The 17,083-nt window shown below is 40.8% G+C and overlaps 1 protein-coding gene across 11 annotated transcripts in view; it reads right to left on the bottom strand.

Moving 5' to 3' along the window:
• KCNMA1 (potassium calcium-activated channel subfamily M alpha 1) overlaps positions 1 to 17,083 on the bottom strand; it is an 898,072-nt gene that overhangs the window by 25,600 nt on the left and 855,389 nt on the right. For 7 of the 11 annotated variants that reach the window (XM_065407336.1, XM_065407339.1, XM_065407340.1 and 4 more), the window contains 2 exons: positions 5,967 to 6,080; positions 2,704 to 2,834 (listed from right to left, as the gene is read on the bottom strand). In XM_065407336.1, coding sequence (XP_065263408.1) covers positions 2,704 to 2,834; positions 5,967 to 6,080 — 245 coding nt within the window. Of the gene's footprint in view, positions 1 to 2,703; positions 2,835 to 5,205; positions 5,290 to 5,966; positions 6,081 to 17,083 lie in introns of all 11 variants that reach the window. The other 4 variants (XM_065407332.1, XM_065407334.1, XM_065407333.1 and 1 more) reach the window with 1 other exon arrangement.

Genomic DNA, 17,083 nt, shown 5'->3' with positions numbered 1-17,083 from the left:
CAATTATTCTCTCTTATAATTTATCTTTCTAGTGTTTGCACAATAAAGCAATGGCGTCGTGTCTGCAACATTGCTATCTGTTACTCTGGGAATGCCTGTAATAAATAGAAGGATTAGCCTTTCAATAAGTGAAGCAACAAACAGCAGGGGTTGAATTATGAGACAGTCTTTGGATGAGGATGCTTAGACACCTGATTAAATGGCAATTTTGGGAAGGGAGCTACAGGAGAAAAGAAATCAGTGAAACCTAAATGGACCCAATGTTTAAATGTTGTCTGAAAATGACTTGGATCTTTTGGCTTCCATTGTCTAGAAAGCTCTCAATCATATTTTCATTCTAGCCTCTCATTAGCTGCTTTTAATTACAATAGAACTCCTCAGTGTCCTCTTAATACTAAAACTCAGTTTCATTCAGGAATCTTCTTAGTCTGGTAAGGTGAAAAAACTTTCAAAATGCCAGTTTGGGACCTTCATATTTAAGAGATCCAATGTATTACATGGAAACGCTAAACCTTTTACCCATAAAATTTTTATTAGTGATGGTTTAGAGTTAGAGTTTGGTTGGATACTTATCTGGACTTTCTAAATGTGTCAAGTCTGCAAAATTTGGCTGATGACTCACAAGAACAAGGTATCTCATAAGATTACTGTTACTTCATGCTCCTTATTGGAATAAAATACCATGAGAATAGATTTCCTCATTACATCTGTCTCAAGCTGTGGCTGGAATGGACAGAAGTGTAGTAGAAAGTTAAAAAAAAAAAAAAGGTTAACTGAACTTTTTTGAACCATCAAAAGTTTGGTTTCACTTTTAGGTGAAGCTTAGCGTTGGCTCTTATTAAAAAAAAATATTGGTTTGCCTATCTCTAGTATTATTTGGGGCTTAAGCCAACTGATCTCCAGTGTCATGAAACTAAATTCAGTGGGATGGTCTGAAAGTTTAGGTTCAACTTTACAAAAGACTCTCAACCAGCCCCTAAGTTTGCACAGTCATTTTTACCCACAAAAAAGATTTTATGTGCACAAACAGCATATTGGTCACACAGGTAAATATCAGTTTATGTGCACAACTTGCCTTTCACATGGACAAACTGTCTTTCCCACATGTAAATCAGGAGGCCGTAAGTGAGTTTGATCTGTTTAAATTCTATTTTTAAATCAAGGCTGGAAACTAACTTTTTTCAACAGACCCCCATCAGGATCATGAAAGGCACTATTAAAAAACATAATTTACAAAGTAATCATATTATAACAGCTGATACTGCAACAAAAGAGTCTTCTGAAACAGCTGTAGTTAGGATAATCAGGAGTAAACAAGGTCTCCAAAGGGATGCTCATTTGAACACTTTAAAATCAGAGGTATAGTATAACAGGCCTGCTTAATGGAGCTTATCATAAACAACATTTCATATTCTCCTCCATTAATTACATCTCTCTTGCATCTTAGTCATCTACCCCGAGAGGTCTATTTCCATTGAAAAATATCAATCTGTAAATTGCTAGTGTTAGTTTCCCCGTGTTTCTATAAAAACCCCTAGACTGCTTGCTTTCCATTTGGTCCATTTGCAGAAAGCTGCTCCAACATTAATCTGCTGGCACATAAAGAGTACAACGTTTTTAAATGGAAGTCCTTTAATTGAGTGCTTAAACCAGTTAAAAATGGACCCACTCTAGGTTAAAGTAGAGACTGTATGTATTGAGAGAGTATTCTCTGCCTGTTTTTAAAATAAAATAAAAGAGGAAGACTATTTATTTGCTATGGATGGCCAAAAACTGGTTTAGGCAAAATAGCTACTTACTTTGAACTCCACTGAAACTCAAAATAAACCTTATACAAACTTGTTTCAAGGTTTGAAATTGGTTAAAAACAAAACACCCATGTCAATTTCTTATATTTTTGCATTCTTGGTCCCAGATACAAGCAGAAATATTGGAATAACCTGACAGCATGCTCTTGTGCAAATTCAGACCCAGAACTGTGATGTATCCACTCTTTCAAGAAATCCCATTCCCATTGATTTCCAGCCCACTTTGCAGACCCAAGAGGGTCAGCTGGTTTAATTAAGCTTTGCAGAAGCATCCAAGCTTTTGTCCTCTGATCTGATCTAAACATCCAAACCTTTTGTTTGTTACCTGTCACTATGAACTATCACTTTATGGATGAAGGAGTACAAAAAATAATTAGAAGCTGTAAAATGTGTAAAACACTGAACTGTCAAGGTAGTTATGTTATGCAAGACGACAATTTCCATATTTTAGAGATAATGCCCTAAATTTCCAAGGGTGACTAGTGATTTTGAGTGCTTCCATTTTTGGAAGGCCAGTTTGAGACACCCCGCTGCAAGCCACCAGACTTTCAACTCTTTCTGAAAATAGTGTGCATCCAAAATTATCAGTTGCTTTTGAAGACTTAGGCCAATATACATACCCTATGGTCTGAGAGATTAGTTGCTACAGAGTCTCAGATCGAGATCCTCAAAGGCATTTCAGCGCATAACTCCAACGGACAACAGGAGTTATGCACTTAAATACCTTTGAGGGAAACTGGGGCTCAGTCCACATCCCAAGTAATGATGATGTATGAAGGTCTAAGGGAAGGTATCTTGTTCTTCAGGCTGCATGGTGGCAACGGAGCTGCTACACAGCATCAGTCTCCCATAGTCTGTCTGATGGGGAAGGGGGAGAAAGTTTTGATTTGCTTACAGCGCTCATGAGGGAGTCCAATACACTGACGGCGAATGCGGTTCCACATGCAAATGGCTGTGTAAGATACAATTCTGTGTCTGGGTCGTCGTCATCATCTTGGTCCAAAAACTGAACGTTTGAATCGTTTACTGAAAATAATAATACAAAAATATCATAATATGCTTCTTGGCCCATAGCATGTGACCTTACATACTACACAATCAGAAAGAAAAAGCAACGGCATGTGTCTGGAAACACAGACTTGTGTCTTTGACATCACTTAAAATGAAATCAAAGTGGATGTGAAAATATGCACTTAAAAATCTGTTGATTCTTATTTTGCTTGTATGAAAGGTGAATATCCCTGTGCCATAAAAACGACCGTCTTGGCACCACCTGCTCATTTGCCACGGTGCTGACATACATTTTCCATCCGTACAGGCAAGATACAATGGGTAGGGCTGCGCAGATATGCCGTGAGCAGTTAATGTCAGGTCCACTTTTGATATAAACCTCGTCCACAAAAACACTGGTTCAACCCAAAGGCATCTGCTACTGTGATTCTTTTCTGATGGACCTGTGTTAATGCAATTGCAGCTCCAAAGAGGGAAGCTCCCCATTCAGCTTGCATCAAGCTTGTCATACAAAAGCAATACATTGCAATTCTACTACTATCCTACAGTATGGTTTCAGCCACAGCCTCACCGCCCTAGCCATGAATTCTATTCCATGCAGTGTGAGGAAGTATCCACATCAGGTTGCTTTGCAGAAAAGACCAAACAAGGTAACATTTGACATTTAGATTCTCATTGAGTTCCCAGAGTTCATCTCCCCACCCCGCCCCATGCCACTACACACAGCTTGATATAAATCTTATACTTGATTAAGTCTTTTCTTTTCCATATTAGGACTCCTCAGTCATAAAAGTGCAGACTGATCATTTGTGTTACCAAAGATGCTTTTGAAATTATTAAAAATTAAATGACAAATTACTTTCAATTCCCATCCAGGTCTGAGAAATTATCAGTTTTTGCAGCATCTGATAGTGTGGATCTTGAATACTTTTCTTGTCTCATAGTTATTGGAAATTCCCTGTATTTACTTTTTAGTAGACAAGGATGCTCCTAAAAAGCCAAATCCTAGTGCCATTGACTTCAAATGGATCACTCTCTATCTAGAAATATGCCTGCCATTCTGAACTATCATCTTGAGACAGTTACTTTTATTTGATCAAACTACCCATTATTCAACAGCTATCGTCTACTAGTATAGTATAGCACTGTTCATGCAAGGGCCTCAAAGAGCTCTACAGGTATGAACAATGCCTATAATATAACAGCCCTGTGAAGAAGATAAGCATTATTATCCCCATTTTACAGATGGGTAAATTAAGGCACCAATTGGCTGTGACATAACCAAGGTCAAACTGAGTCAGTAGCAGAGTTGGGAATAGAACATACAATTCCTGATTCCTCATCCCCTGCCATAACCACTAAAAAGTAACATCTCTCAGAGCTATATACAGTCACAGGTTACATTATATGGTGTAGATGAATTTCATCCTGGTAAATAGCTCCATCTACACTATATCTTGCCCAGTGGCTGTCAATTTATTCTTGGGCTCCTAAGCAAAATATTGTTGAAAGCCTGTTGTACCATTTCAAAATTCACTTTTTGAAAAGACTGTGCCTTTGTTTAATTTGCTAGCTGAAGAGAGGAACTATAAACAGCAGTACTCTTTTTCCACTTCTATCTGGCAGACTTGTAAGACTAATACCTGACTTTGACACAGACTTTCTAACAGTACGTAGTGTCAGTTTCCAACTTACACCAAATCTTCTGTGAATTCTACAAGTGCAGTTTAAGCCTGAATATATCTTTATCTTCCTGATGCAAGTTAGCCTGCTATGATTTTTTTGAAAGGTCTCCTGGCTAGATGGGGGTAGGTTTAAGAGCGCAGCACTGCACCACAGGAAATGCTAATCAAACCCCGCTCTGAGCCCCCTGTGAAATCTCATTTTATTGAGAGAGTGCAGCATAGAAGCTTTGCTGCTTTAGCTTCAGAGCCTGAGAAAAGGTCTACCCACAAAAAAAATAAAACAAACAGCTTAAGGGAAGGTATGATACCGGGGTTTCTTTTTCAAAATCTTTTATTTCTTTTTTTACTTCCTGTGAGAGCTAAGGCATGTCAGTCAAATTGACAATAGACTGAAATAAAAAGGGGGGGGGGGGAGGCCAAAGAAAATGAATTGGTGAGAAGATGCTATGGAAACAGCCGGCAGGTCAGACCAGTGCGATCAAAGGTTTACTGATGCTGCGTGAAAAAGAAATCATTAAGAAAGGCCAGAACAAGACAGTCAATTTCTACTAAAACCACAAATAAAACCCATTCAAAGCAGTGCCATGAGGGTAGCCCCTCTGATACAGCCAGATAAATAAAGAAAAAGCTGATGATGGTAGGAACAACACCACCAACAACAAAAAAAGGACAGTGATGTGAAGGAAAAAGGCACTTCTTACCCAGTTCAGTTATCATTAGTATGTGGGTTCCACTGTTTTTTTCCTGACTGATTGAAACCAAAGGCAGAAGTTTGCCAGGCTTAGCTAATAAGTAAAGTATTTAGGGGGGGAAAGAAAGTACAGAAAGAGAATAAAATAAGGGAGTAAGACAGGTAAGGCTCTAAAAAAAATAAAACTGAAAAATAAAAAGGACAAAGGACCACAAATCCAGTTTGTATTTGCCATGAAAGCTTCTGCACTTCACATCACAACAACTTGACAACATGAATATCCACAGCTAGAGTGGAAATCATACCCAGGTAACCAGTTGCCCCATTCTCAAGGGTAACAAGTGTCATGTCACTATGCAGTGATTATGCAATATTAAACAAGTTTTGGAGCATGAAGGGTTAACCAAGTAGCCTTTTAAATGCAGAAGGGAAGTCTGCTGGCATCTTACACAACTTTTCTTTTTTTTAAAAGAGATTGTCCCAAAGAACCATGCCTGCTTGGTACAATACATTAAGAACAACCTCTTGCCTAATGTAGTGTGTGTTCAAGAACACACAAGGTGAAAACACATAGGGAAGAACTAATTTAGTTATTTATCCAAGTAGAAAGTTTCCCCTAATGTTTCCTCAGCAAGAGTAAATCAAAACAGTTAATTGAAAAGTTAACATGGTGTCCTTGGCTATGAAATAGGTAACTCTCCTGAGGCCTGTAAAAGGAGATGGAAAAATATATGGGAATGGACATGAAAGGAGTATTTTTGTTTTCCTTACCTAGCTCTGTTATAATAGGTATGTTGGCTCCTGTTGTGATTGAGGGTTGACGTAACAGACCATGGACTGGACTGTTGTCTGGAGATGACCTATCCATTCCTGGTGGCGTAAACCCTAAGGAAGGAATGTCAGACAGTTACAGGATGAACTTCAAGTAGCAAGGCAAACAGAAAAGAATGTAACAAGTCATTTCAGACTGATGCAAATGATGACAACAGACGTTAACATTGCATGCATCTCCTGTGGTAGATTATTGTTCAGAGAGCTACAGGTAGAAATCTGCTATAAACTATTTTACTTAACATTCAGCATTGCTGAAATACAGCCCCTCAAGCCTATCAATATTACAGGCAGTTTATGCTATAAGACAGCTGGCAACAATTAAAGCCAACGCACTTCTGCTAAACTTGTGAAACAGCAGTTTTTACATCAAAACATGCTAAAACTTTCGGTACAAAATGTGATCCTTGTTTAAAAAACTGGGAACAAAATCCAAAGCCATTAATATTTGAGGGTTTTTTTCTTGCTATCAGTATTTCAAAGAACACTAGTAATAAGCATCCTTACTTAAGCCTCACACTGCATTCTAAGGCTTGTTAAATCACCATGTTTGCAGCTTTCAGGAGCTGATGGGTCTGATTCATAAGATTTAGGGTGGAGCTGCAAAGACCACTGAAGGATTTAGTTACTTTAAGAAGTTTCCAAAAGCATTATGAAGCCCATAGAATTATTAATTTCCATGCTGATCTTGCAGAATCCTCATGGCTTCCATTCAGAGCCACCGTGAGTCAGAAAGAGCAGGAAGCACTAGTGTGGAAGGAATGGGGAGCGAGACTGACATATGGCAGGTGGGCAGGAGAGAGGGGAAGGACATCTGGAGATAAACAGGAGAGAGGTGCACACACTTGGGGAGAGGATGGCATAGAGAGAAAGTGTGGAAGAGTCACATGGGAGGTGAAGGGATGGTCTGGGGTGGAGCAAGGGCCTCCTTATGCAGCTTGCATGCTCCACCTGAGTCCCTGCAAGTTCTGGAGGAACACCTGTCACTGAACAGTTCGTAAACATAAAAAGGTAATACCCAGGCACACTATTTTGCTAAGCTGGAGTTACAATGTAAGTGCTGAATCTGTCAATGATTTAAGTAAACCAAAACACTCTCACAAAAAGTTGGCCTGGAAATTCATTGATATGATATATACTTAAGTCTCCCAGCTTCGAAAAAAGTAGGAAAAATAGAAGCATGCATTTAACGTCACCATTGTTGCAGTTAGACTCAAGGACTCCATTTCCTCCTTGCTATGGCAGTATTTTTTAAGCAGCTATTTGTCTATCCATGAGGCCAAACTATTTTTGCATTATAAATTGTTGAACAGCCATTAGACTTTGGGCAAATTCTGCCCAGACTAACTTTATGTCTGAGATCCACAGACAGATTTTTGACTTTTTGTTATTACTTGCCTGGACTAGATTTGAATCATCTAGATGCCACCAAGCCCCCACCCCCCAGAGTCAAATTTATTCCTGGTGTAACTCCATTGCCTTCTCACAGCATACAAATTGGTCCACTCAGCTAAAGTCATTCATACATTCATCTGCTATTGACTCCAAAATGAGTTGATACTGTATTTCCGTCTGCCCTGTCCTCAATTTTGGCAGTATAAATAAGTCATGAGCTATCAGAGAATCCTTTCATAAATTTATAGCACTTCAAAATGCGATGTCAGTCCCTTACCTGGATTTTTGCCCCTTTCTTGGAAGTAATAATCACCACTATCAAACTAGCTTTAACTATTTTAAAATATTAAGTGCACTAATTTTGGCCCCTCAATTGTCCTCTCAGTCTAACACCGGTTTGGCACACGGGGAGGATCTCCAGTTGAGCTCTGTGCTCCTGAGTTAGCAGAGCTTGGGAGAGCTGTAGGAATTACTGCACTCACCCTTCTGGGAAGGGGGGATAGAACTCTGTTTTGTTCTGAAGCTACTTTGGCCTTTTGTCTAAGATCAAGTGTGGTGTCAATTTAACACACACTCTGATGCAACAAATATTGCTGAAAGACCATCCTACCCCTGCAGGGAGATGGATTTTCTACTGTAGGCCTTCTCCACTTCTAACTCTTGTGATCCTCCAGGAGACTCCAGTATGAACTGTGCCCTGCCATCTGGAAGAAAGCTCCCAGCAGCACAAGGCCTGTGAGGATGGGCTATGTAAAAGCAGGGGTGAAAGTGAGCCGGTAGGTACCAGTAAGAACCCGCACCGGCCCATACCCAGAGAGAGAGGGCAGCGACGTTAAAGCACTGCCACGGCAGTGCTTTAAGGACGGTCCTTTGCTGCGGCGGCGCTTTAAGGATCCTCAAACGTCGCTGCCCCTTCCCCCCATCGGCGGCCCTGCTGGTAGGGTCCATACCGGCAGGGCCACCGACGGGAGGCAAAAGGGGCAGGGACATTAAAGCACTGCCACAGCAGCGCATTAAGGACGGTCCTTTGCCGCAGCAGCGCTTTAACGTCGGCGGGGGGCATGCAGCAACGTTAAAGCGCTGCCGCAGCAAAGGGCCCTGCAGCGCTTTAATGTCATTGCTCCCCCCTCCCCCACAGCCCCCCGCAGCCTCCGATGGGCCGGGGGGGCAAAGGGAGCAGTTGCCCTGTGGCCGGTGATTTAAAAGGGCACAGCAGTGGCGTCCGGAGCCCCGGGCCCTTTAAATCAACACGGGAGCCCCAGGCAGCGCGGGCCAGGCAGCCTGAAAGGGCTGGTTGGGGGATGCTGACCCCAGCCCACCCCCTTCCGCCCGAGGCCCCACCCCTTAAGGGGGCCAGAGGCCCCCACCCCTCCCTCCCGGCCCATACCGGTAAGTGGCCTAACTTACTTTCACCCCTGTGTAAAAGGGAGGGAAAACTGTGGCGAGAGGCTCTGAATGGTGATGGGGAGGGGAGGCAAAGTCGTCTCAATGCCTTCCACAGATTTGAAAGGCACAAATTCCCACGTGGGAATTTAAGCACAGCAATACAATTCCAGTCAACAATGGTGATTCGGATAATACTATAAAAACAGATTTCTTCAAGGCAGGTGGAAGTGATGAGTATGTCAGAGTGTTTAGTTTTACTCAATGTACTCCTTACTCATTGTATTGAAATCAGTTCTACTATGCCACCATGGAAAAGAGCAGATTGCATGCCCAGTTGATTTCTGTATGATAGTCTCTATCATGGCCAAATCCCATGTATGAGTAACAGCCATTCAAGAACTTTTATTGACATGATACCTCACCCACTCCGTGCTGCATCGCAGATCTATGCTGTGCTCTGACTCATACTGGCCTACCCAGACTTTTCCGAGGAGCCCTCTCAAGATTCAAAAGAGCTGGCAGATTAATTATGGATTGAGAGTCCTGTCTCAGTACTTTGCAAGGGGCAGGAGTGGTATTTTTTGGAGACGTGGACGCTGGGATTGGGCTGCTGTCTGTTGTCGACTCCTCTGTTGGTGTTTTGTATACTTTTATGTTCTGCAGTAGGGGGCATGATGCGAGACATCAGCTCTTCAAAACACAAGCGGCGACAGACAATGAGAGAGCTCTGTATGTGCACTGAGGCAGCTGGGGCCACTGGAGAATTACAACTCAGCGTGACTGGCAGCAAGCCTTCCAACCTCACACTGATTTGAGGGTAGAAAAGGCTAACCTTCTCCCCACAAGCCCTTGAGGCATTGGTAGTGGGTAGTGTTAGCATGAGACACCACTGTTCAGACCATCCTCAAAGGCTTCTTTTCTCTCATTTCCCTAGAGGCTTTTCTTCCCAGTCCAACACTGTGTCTACTACACATTTTTCAATGAATCAGGCCCTTCAGATTGTAGAACTAGTCGGTAGCTTCCTGCCAGCTCCGAGGAAAATGTAAAGACTCAGTGTAACATGCCTCTAAATGCATGACTCCCTCCACTCTCCCTAGAAGGCTATTTGTAGCCACCTCTCTCTAACCCCTCAAATATTTGTCTTCCTAGGATGGTGTTAGGAGATTGAAATAAAGGTGGCATTTCTGTTAGGCACAGACTGTCAGGAGCTCTGTAATTGCACATTGCACACACAGTGCATTCTGTATGAAATGCAGGAAGCATGTTAAAGGGATTTTGTTTTCTCCATGAATGAAAAATAATCCTGAGCCTTAATATTTTTTCCTCGATGGTTTTGGAAGATGTGAGAAATATCCACAACTTTATTTCCCTGACAGTGCTTAATTTGAATTGGCTGTTTACACAACTAACAAATCTGGAATATTTTCAGCAAAAGAAAAATCAGAAAATGTAGGGATTTGGGGTCTGTATCTGTCTATCCACCAAGTCCTTATTCCAACCTTCAGGACATGTCCTTTTTGCAGCCTGCCTCCCACCCACAACATAAATTTTAGATGCTGTCTATTTTTTTCCACCCAAAAAAAAGTGAAGGAAAACTAAACTGTTTTATCAGAACTTTCATTTAAAGGCATGGAAAACTACAAGTGACAGCTGTGCGGATTCAGTGAATGTGATGTTTTTGAATTTCTTCAATTTGACAAGTAAACACCTTAAATCGGTAATGCTATATGCATAATACATGGCCTGTATTTTGACATCCATCATCAAATGCTGACTTGAGAAAATACAGGTTGTACGTCAAGGAATAGCACCCATAAAGCAGGGAGAAATTCAGGTCACAGGGTATTAGGAAAACTATTTTATTACAGAACCAGAAACAAGCTAAGGCACCAGATTTAAGATCCATTTTCGGCTGTGAAAAGATTCAATTTCTTTGCACAGAGCCTTCATTTAGAAATGACCTGCTTTCCTCACAGCCCCTTTTCACTTTCCTTTTCATATTGCATTTTCTCCTTCGGTTCTCCAAATCGTGTTCCATTGACATTCATAAACCCAGTGAACCAGGGCAGGTGGTTATAGTGATCTTCGTAACTGCAGTGCCATACTTGTTCTACAAACACCACCAGGGGCCTGACCTACAATTGCAGGATAGGGTGAAATTCACATTGCCCATGAGTACATGAAATCTGTGTGAGACAACGTAATGGCAGATGGAGGAGGATGAAATTCTCTTCCCCACAACTAGGAGGTAGGGTGCTATTGTGCAACTAGTTCATGGCAGCTTCTACACCTAACTATGAACCAGCAGTAGCAGTCATCATAGCCTGCCTAGCTTATGCAGGGTTTGGGGCCACTGAATCAACAGTAGATGACCCAGTGGATGTATTCCAGCTACTCCTCAGTCTGCCCACAATCCATCACTACATATTCCTGGAGAGAGATCTTCCAGTGAGCAACTTACAGGAGCGTCCTTCCCCATGGGGCAATAAACATGCCCTTTCTGTTGGATTTATAGACCTGCTTGCAGAAGGTTTGCCAGAATTTGAATTCAGTAATAAATTTGGCCCTTGGATGTACACTGCAAGGCTTCCACTGACTTCATTGGGGTGAGCGCATGTCCAGGGGCACAATTTGGCCCTTTTAATTTATAACATGCTTTCCATTCAGAAGGATCACATAGTGCCTTACAAACTGATTTTACTAACTCTCCAGTCAAGTAATCATTTAATCCAGAACTGAGGTACAGTCAGTTCTAGGGTGGAATGATGCAAGTGTTTAACAGCGCACAGTAACACAACATGGTTTTTAAGATGAATGTTAATTTAACTGCAACTGCAGGTAAGCAGGATTCAGTTTTCCAAACTGAAATTTAACTAGATTGCCAGGGCTAAAGGCTATACTCTTGCTTGTCATTAAAATGCCAGGCATACCTATGGTGCTGATTAAAAAATAATACTCTAGTGAAAGGTGCTTGGGATTTATGAGGTAATAGATTAAAGACTGCAGAAGCGTAATTTTAAAAAAAATAAGTTATAACTATTGAGAACTCTGAGAAGTAAAAAACAACAATCATATTTTGAATATAGATAATCAGCATGCAAGTGGTGAGCTTCTAAGCAGTGGATGGACAAGATACCATGCAGGTTATGTGAGAAAAGAGAGCGAGAGCCATTAACCAGAGACAAACAGACAGAATTGTCTTACAATGGGACCTCACCGTTTGCTACTGTTTGCTGACACTGCACAGTAAAATTCCATTGAATTCAATGGAATGATAGACTTTACCTTTTAGTCTCCAAAGTACAGCCATTTGGGCATATCTGAAAAGTTCAGCAGCAGTCGTGCAGCTAAAGAGCTGCTGACATTCATGGGAACCTGTTACAACCATTCAATTTAGAAACAACTCTAGCTGCAGTGTCCCCTGGGGCCTGAGACAGAGTTTTGGTTTGAGCACAGCACCAGGAAATCTTGAGTTCTGATCTAAACAGTTTTGGTGGAGCTTCGTATTTAGACAGGGTTCAGCTATAAAACAAAGATGAGAATCTGGGCTGGGATTTCAACACCTCTGAAGTCTGGAAGTCACTCAGTCAGGCCATCTCTAATTGAAGTGGTAGAAACTACAAACACAGAAGTTTTACTTTATGTTTTTACGGTGGGACAGAACAGCGTCACATTTGGCTGTGAAGGTCATAGGCTCCAAGGAAGTCTTTTCTCAGTTTACATTTACATAACGTTGTCCTTCATGAGTTTCACTTTGAGTTTCAGGTTCAAACACACCAAAATTCAAAGCAAAACCCATCTGAAACTGCCCAAGTTTTGTCTGATTTTGGCTCAAAACCATGCAAAACCACACATAATATCCACCTGGAGCCATAGAGCAGGTCAGGTTTACCACAAGTTTACACAAAACGTAAAACCACAGGAAGGGTTTAGATTTGCAGAGCTCCATTTTGGAGCTCTCTGTCTGCTCTCTACTGCTCCCTTCCCCACACACTAATTTAACTAAGATGAGATGCAATTCTCTGATGTCTGCTAGGATAGGATTATTATTTCTGGAAATGGCAAACACGACCAATGTTCCCCCAGATGAAATTTCAACACACTGTGGCGCCAAGCACAATTTTACTGAAATTATAATTCTTTTTGGTAAAAAGAAAACCAAGTGAAAGTTCACTTGTTGACTTTCTCATCCAGATTTTTCAATGCTACGGCAATTTTTGAAACTGATCACAGTTTTGTCTAGGTTACTGAATTTCTTTGCCCTAGAATGTTTGTTTTTTTTACTTGATAACTCCTAATACACAATACAGTATGTGCATTGGCATACAAAAATGTACTTTGAGAGTCCTAATCAGTGTCTTCTTATTAGTGTCGTCTTATTCGGTTTCTAATGTCTAAGGTAATAAGCAAACACTTTTGCAATAATAAAACCTGGAAATACAATTGTTTTAAACAGTCTCTGCATTGCATGAAGAGCAAAACTGCAGGAACCCATGAAGTCATAAGGAGGGAAATGATGCTTATATTGCTTGTACCCCTCCACCACGTAGCTGCATCCCCGCCATGTCTTTTACAAGTACAGCAAATCTCTTATGGAAATCTGCAGACAGAATGGGAGACACATCTTGTGAGGCAAAGTTATTTGTAAAGTACACTGAGTATCTCTAATGTAAGGCACCACAGAAATGCAAGTATTTTCATAATGCAGAGGGAAGATTGTAAGATTGCTGGTGCAAGCAGGCCACAAGAAAGATGAAAGACTAGGGCGTTTCCAAACTATAGCACAGTCTGGATCACATCTTAATAGTAAGATTGGCTTGTGGCTATTTCCCCCTCCCATTTGCAATCCCATGATCTGCTTCCTATTCACAATGAGGTAATACCCCTCTGCCAACTACAGCTGTTGCCTTCATGGAAAAGCACAGTATTTAGGTAGTTGCACAGTCTTAGATGCACTAATGATGTTACACTTTTTGAAGAAAGTTAATTGCACTATTGCCTTTTCATGTAATTCCTTTCCAGTCTGTTCTGTTCCCCTTTCTACTACCCTGTACCTGCTTCTCTAACACTGTGGTCCCTTTCTCCTCCTGGCCTTTTCTCTCTTGTTGGGGTCTGCTTTCTGGTGGATGCATTCGCTGTGGACAGCTCCTATTTCCTCACCACCCATGTGCCAGTGACGCTGGATTGGCACCAGCTGTTTTTACACACACCCAGGTTCTTTTTTGCCATGAAGAACCCCAAGAGCTGTAGAAGTAGCTGGAAACAAGGAGGAGAGCCAGTACCACATGGCCATTCAAACTTTCCTTGGACCAGCAGCAAATGCAGTAATTCAAAATCCTATATATGCCACGTGGTTGTTGATTTAACATTACTGTGAGAAAATCAGAATCCCTCACTTTTTTCCTATATAAATTCTCAACCTTAATGTTGAATCTGTAGTTTTTCCTCTCACTCCCCTTTTAACATATATTGGGTTTCTAGAGATTGGGGTCCATTGCATGTGGGCTGTGAACACTGTTATTTAAGTTTTTACTGGGTTTAAAGAGATTTGCAGCTATATTGCTTATGGACCAAATCCACCCTGCTTTACTCACATATGTAATTCTGTCACATTTAGCTCTGGTGTTGGAAACCAGTGTGCTATGTTAAACTAGTCAAATAAATTAAGCCATATCAGCAGGTTTGCAGAGACAGGTATTCAATAAGAAGTTGTAAAATAGAAAGCTCCCAGTTAAAAATGACCTATAAATACATGTTCAGGAAACATCCTACATTACATTATGTACCAGAGAAAGTAAATGTCTCCTTAGTGAAAAAGAGGGGCAAAGCCAGATGTGATAGCAAGCTAAGATCAATAAAAATATTTTGATAAATAAATGTAACTGCTATTTCACTTATGATTGGCAACTGCTGAAACATAAATTATACAAATTTCCCATAGCTGTTTATGGGAAAATTATGCAGATTAGCATTTGATTAGGCTTATATCATGAGACTCAATTTGGATTTTTAATCTATTAAGCTCCAATAAATGAGGAATCTGAATAGCTCCCCTGAGCAGCAACAGTAATAACCACAGCAGTCATTTTTTGCAACGTGTATTCCAACAATTTCCTTAGCAGATGAAATTAAGAAAACTCCACGTCTCCGAGTACAATTACTTTGTAACTTCTGCAAAAATTTCAGGTGTATGCAATTGGGAAATGGATTCTTACAAAGTGCTTAAACAGACATTTTGTGAACATCAACATCTGTCATTTTATGCTAGCAATATTGTTTTTCCATCAATTTGGACTTATTTATGGTTGACTTTATGGTTGACTTCTTGGTCTGCATGGGTGAAATAGCAGACTTGTAAATTACTAGAGGCAGAACTAAGCTGGAATCCTAGAGTAAAACCCTATTATGTGCCATATTTGATGGGTCGGAACCAAAATCCCAGATCCAAGCCTGCTCAGATTTTGGGACAGTTTGGATTCAGAGCAAGATAACTTCTAATATGTACGCCAACTATTCTTCATAGGGTTCCTGGCACACTTACTATAATCTATATACAGGGTTCCAAAACTTCTCCAACCTGCAGTTGTATTATAAAACTGCCAGCAAATGTTCCCTACAAAACAGTGCATAGCACCAATATTTCCGTTCTGTCGGAGATTAGGCCGAGCGTCTAAATTGTTCTTTGCTTTGTACCTATGTCTCAGCCAAACACTGTGACCAAGTTTTGGTAGACAAGATATGCAAGCACATAGTCAAGTGCCAGTCAAGAATTTTTAGACCATGAGATAAAAGGCCCAGCTTGAAACACCCAAATATTGTTCCCTAAAGCTAAATGATTATACAAAAAGGACATGGATTTAGTGATGCGCTTTTGTGTGGGAGTATTTGTAAAGGAAGGCACAATGATTCAGTATTTATCCCCATCACTTTAGCTTTCAGTGTATTGGTTGGCCTAAAACAAAGATTTTGCACATAGCCAGAATTCCTACAGACCTGCTGTCATAGTTTAGAGAAATACATCCCATGGCCTTTTCCACTCAGATACCGGCTTACATAACACAAAGGCTTCAGAACGTCTGTGCTGACTAGGGCATTTAACATTATGTTATTTACGTGAAAACTAATGCTAAGGCTTTCTGAGCTATGTCAATGATACAATCCCAATACTTTAACATAGTGCTATCACAGAATATTTTCACATAGCCTATGATAAATCAGGTGGATGTACTGCAGACAGGAACGAGGAAGGATGGGGAAATTTATTTGTCGTCCTCTTTAAACTAAAAACTTCTTGCTCAAGAATGGAGGTGTGACTCTAAGAGCCCCTCAATGCCCACTGGAATCAGAACAGCAACTCCTACTATGCCTAAGAAATTCACTACACTTAACAATGCTGTCATGGTCTTTGCCGGGGTAAAGAACATTGTATAAGGTATCATATGAAAATTCATATCAGTCATCATAATCATTGTCAGATGTCTATATGGGTAACAATTAAAAAGTTGTATGCACATACTAAAAATATGCTCAAACCATAAAACCAGGCAGGGCTGGTAAACAAGTTTGCCCCAGCCAAAGGAATGTTGATTTGCCTGTCTGCTTAGGTCTCAAATGTAATTGTAGCAGGGTAGGCCAAAGACAATGGAAATTACATTTGCATCTGAAGTCAACAATAAAAGAAAATTAATAAGAGGATGAGAAAAGGGGAACAAACAGCAAGAATACCTTTGAAGAGTTACTGGAATGTAAGAAGGGGGTGGGGGAAGACATTGTGGTTATCCATCACTGACGGAACAAAGAGATCAGCAGCACCTTTTGTAACATGAATGGAGGATGTCCAGCCATGTGGGTTGGTGACTTTAGGTGAGAAACTGCCTTAGACAGGGATTGTAACCTGTTAAGTTCTGGTCACTAGAAGCATGTTATAGTTTTGTTTTATTTGTAACCATTTTCTGTTTCTACTATCTTTGCTTAGTATCACTTAAATCTCTGTTCTGTTTAATAAACTTATGCTTGGTTTTACCATAAGTTCTTCCCAGTGCAATACATTAAAGTGTGAATCCTCAGCTGATCTAATAGGCTGTATGACAGTGTATTCTGTATCTGTGGAGACAGCGGATTTGGCAATTTCTGTGCGTGTCCAGTGACAGGGGCTGCGTACTGCAGAGGAACACTTTTCAAGACGGTTCAGGGATTGGACAGCACCTGAAGTTAACCTGCAAGGGGAGCTAACAGACTGGAGTATTGGGGATCAGAGATTAGCTCCAACAAGTCTC

Source organism: Emys orbicularis, chromosome 7, assembly GCF_028017835.1.
Source record: "Emys orbicularis isolate rEmyOrb1 chromosome 7, rEmyOrb1.hap1, whole genome shotgun sequence".
NCBI classification, from domain to species: Eukaryota; Metazoa; Chordata; order Testudines; family Emydidae; genus Emys; species Emys orbicularis.
Note: the sequence above shows the minus strand (reverse complement) of the source record. Positions and strands in the feature narration are given on the sequence as shown.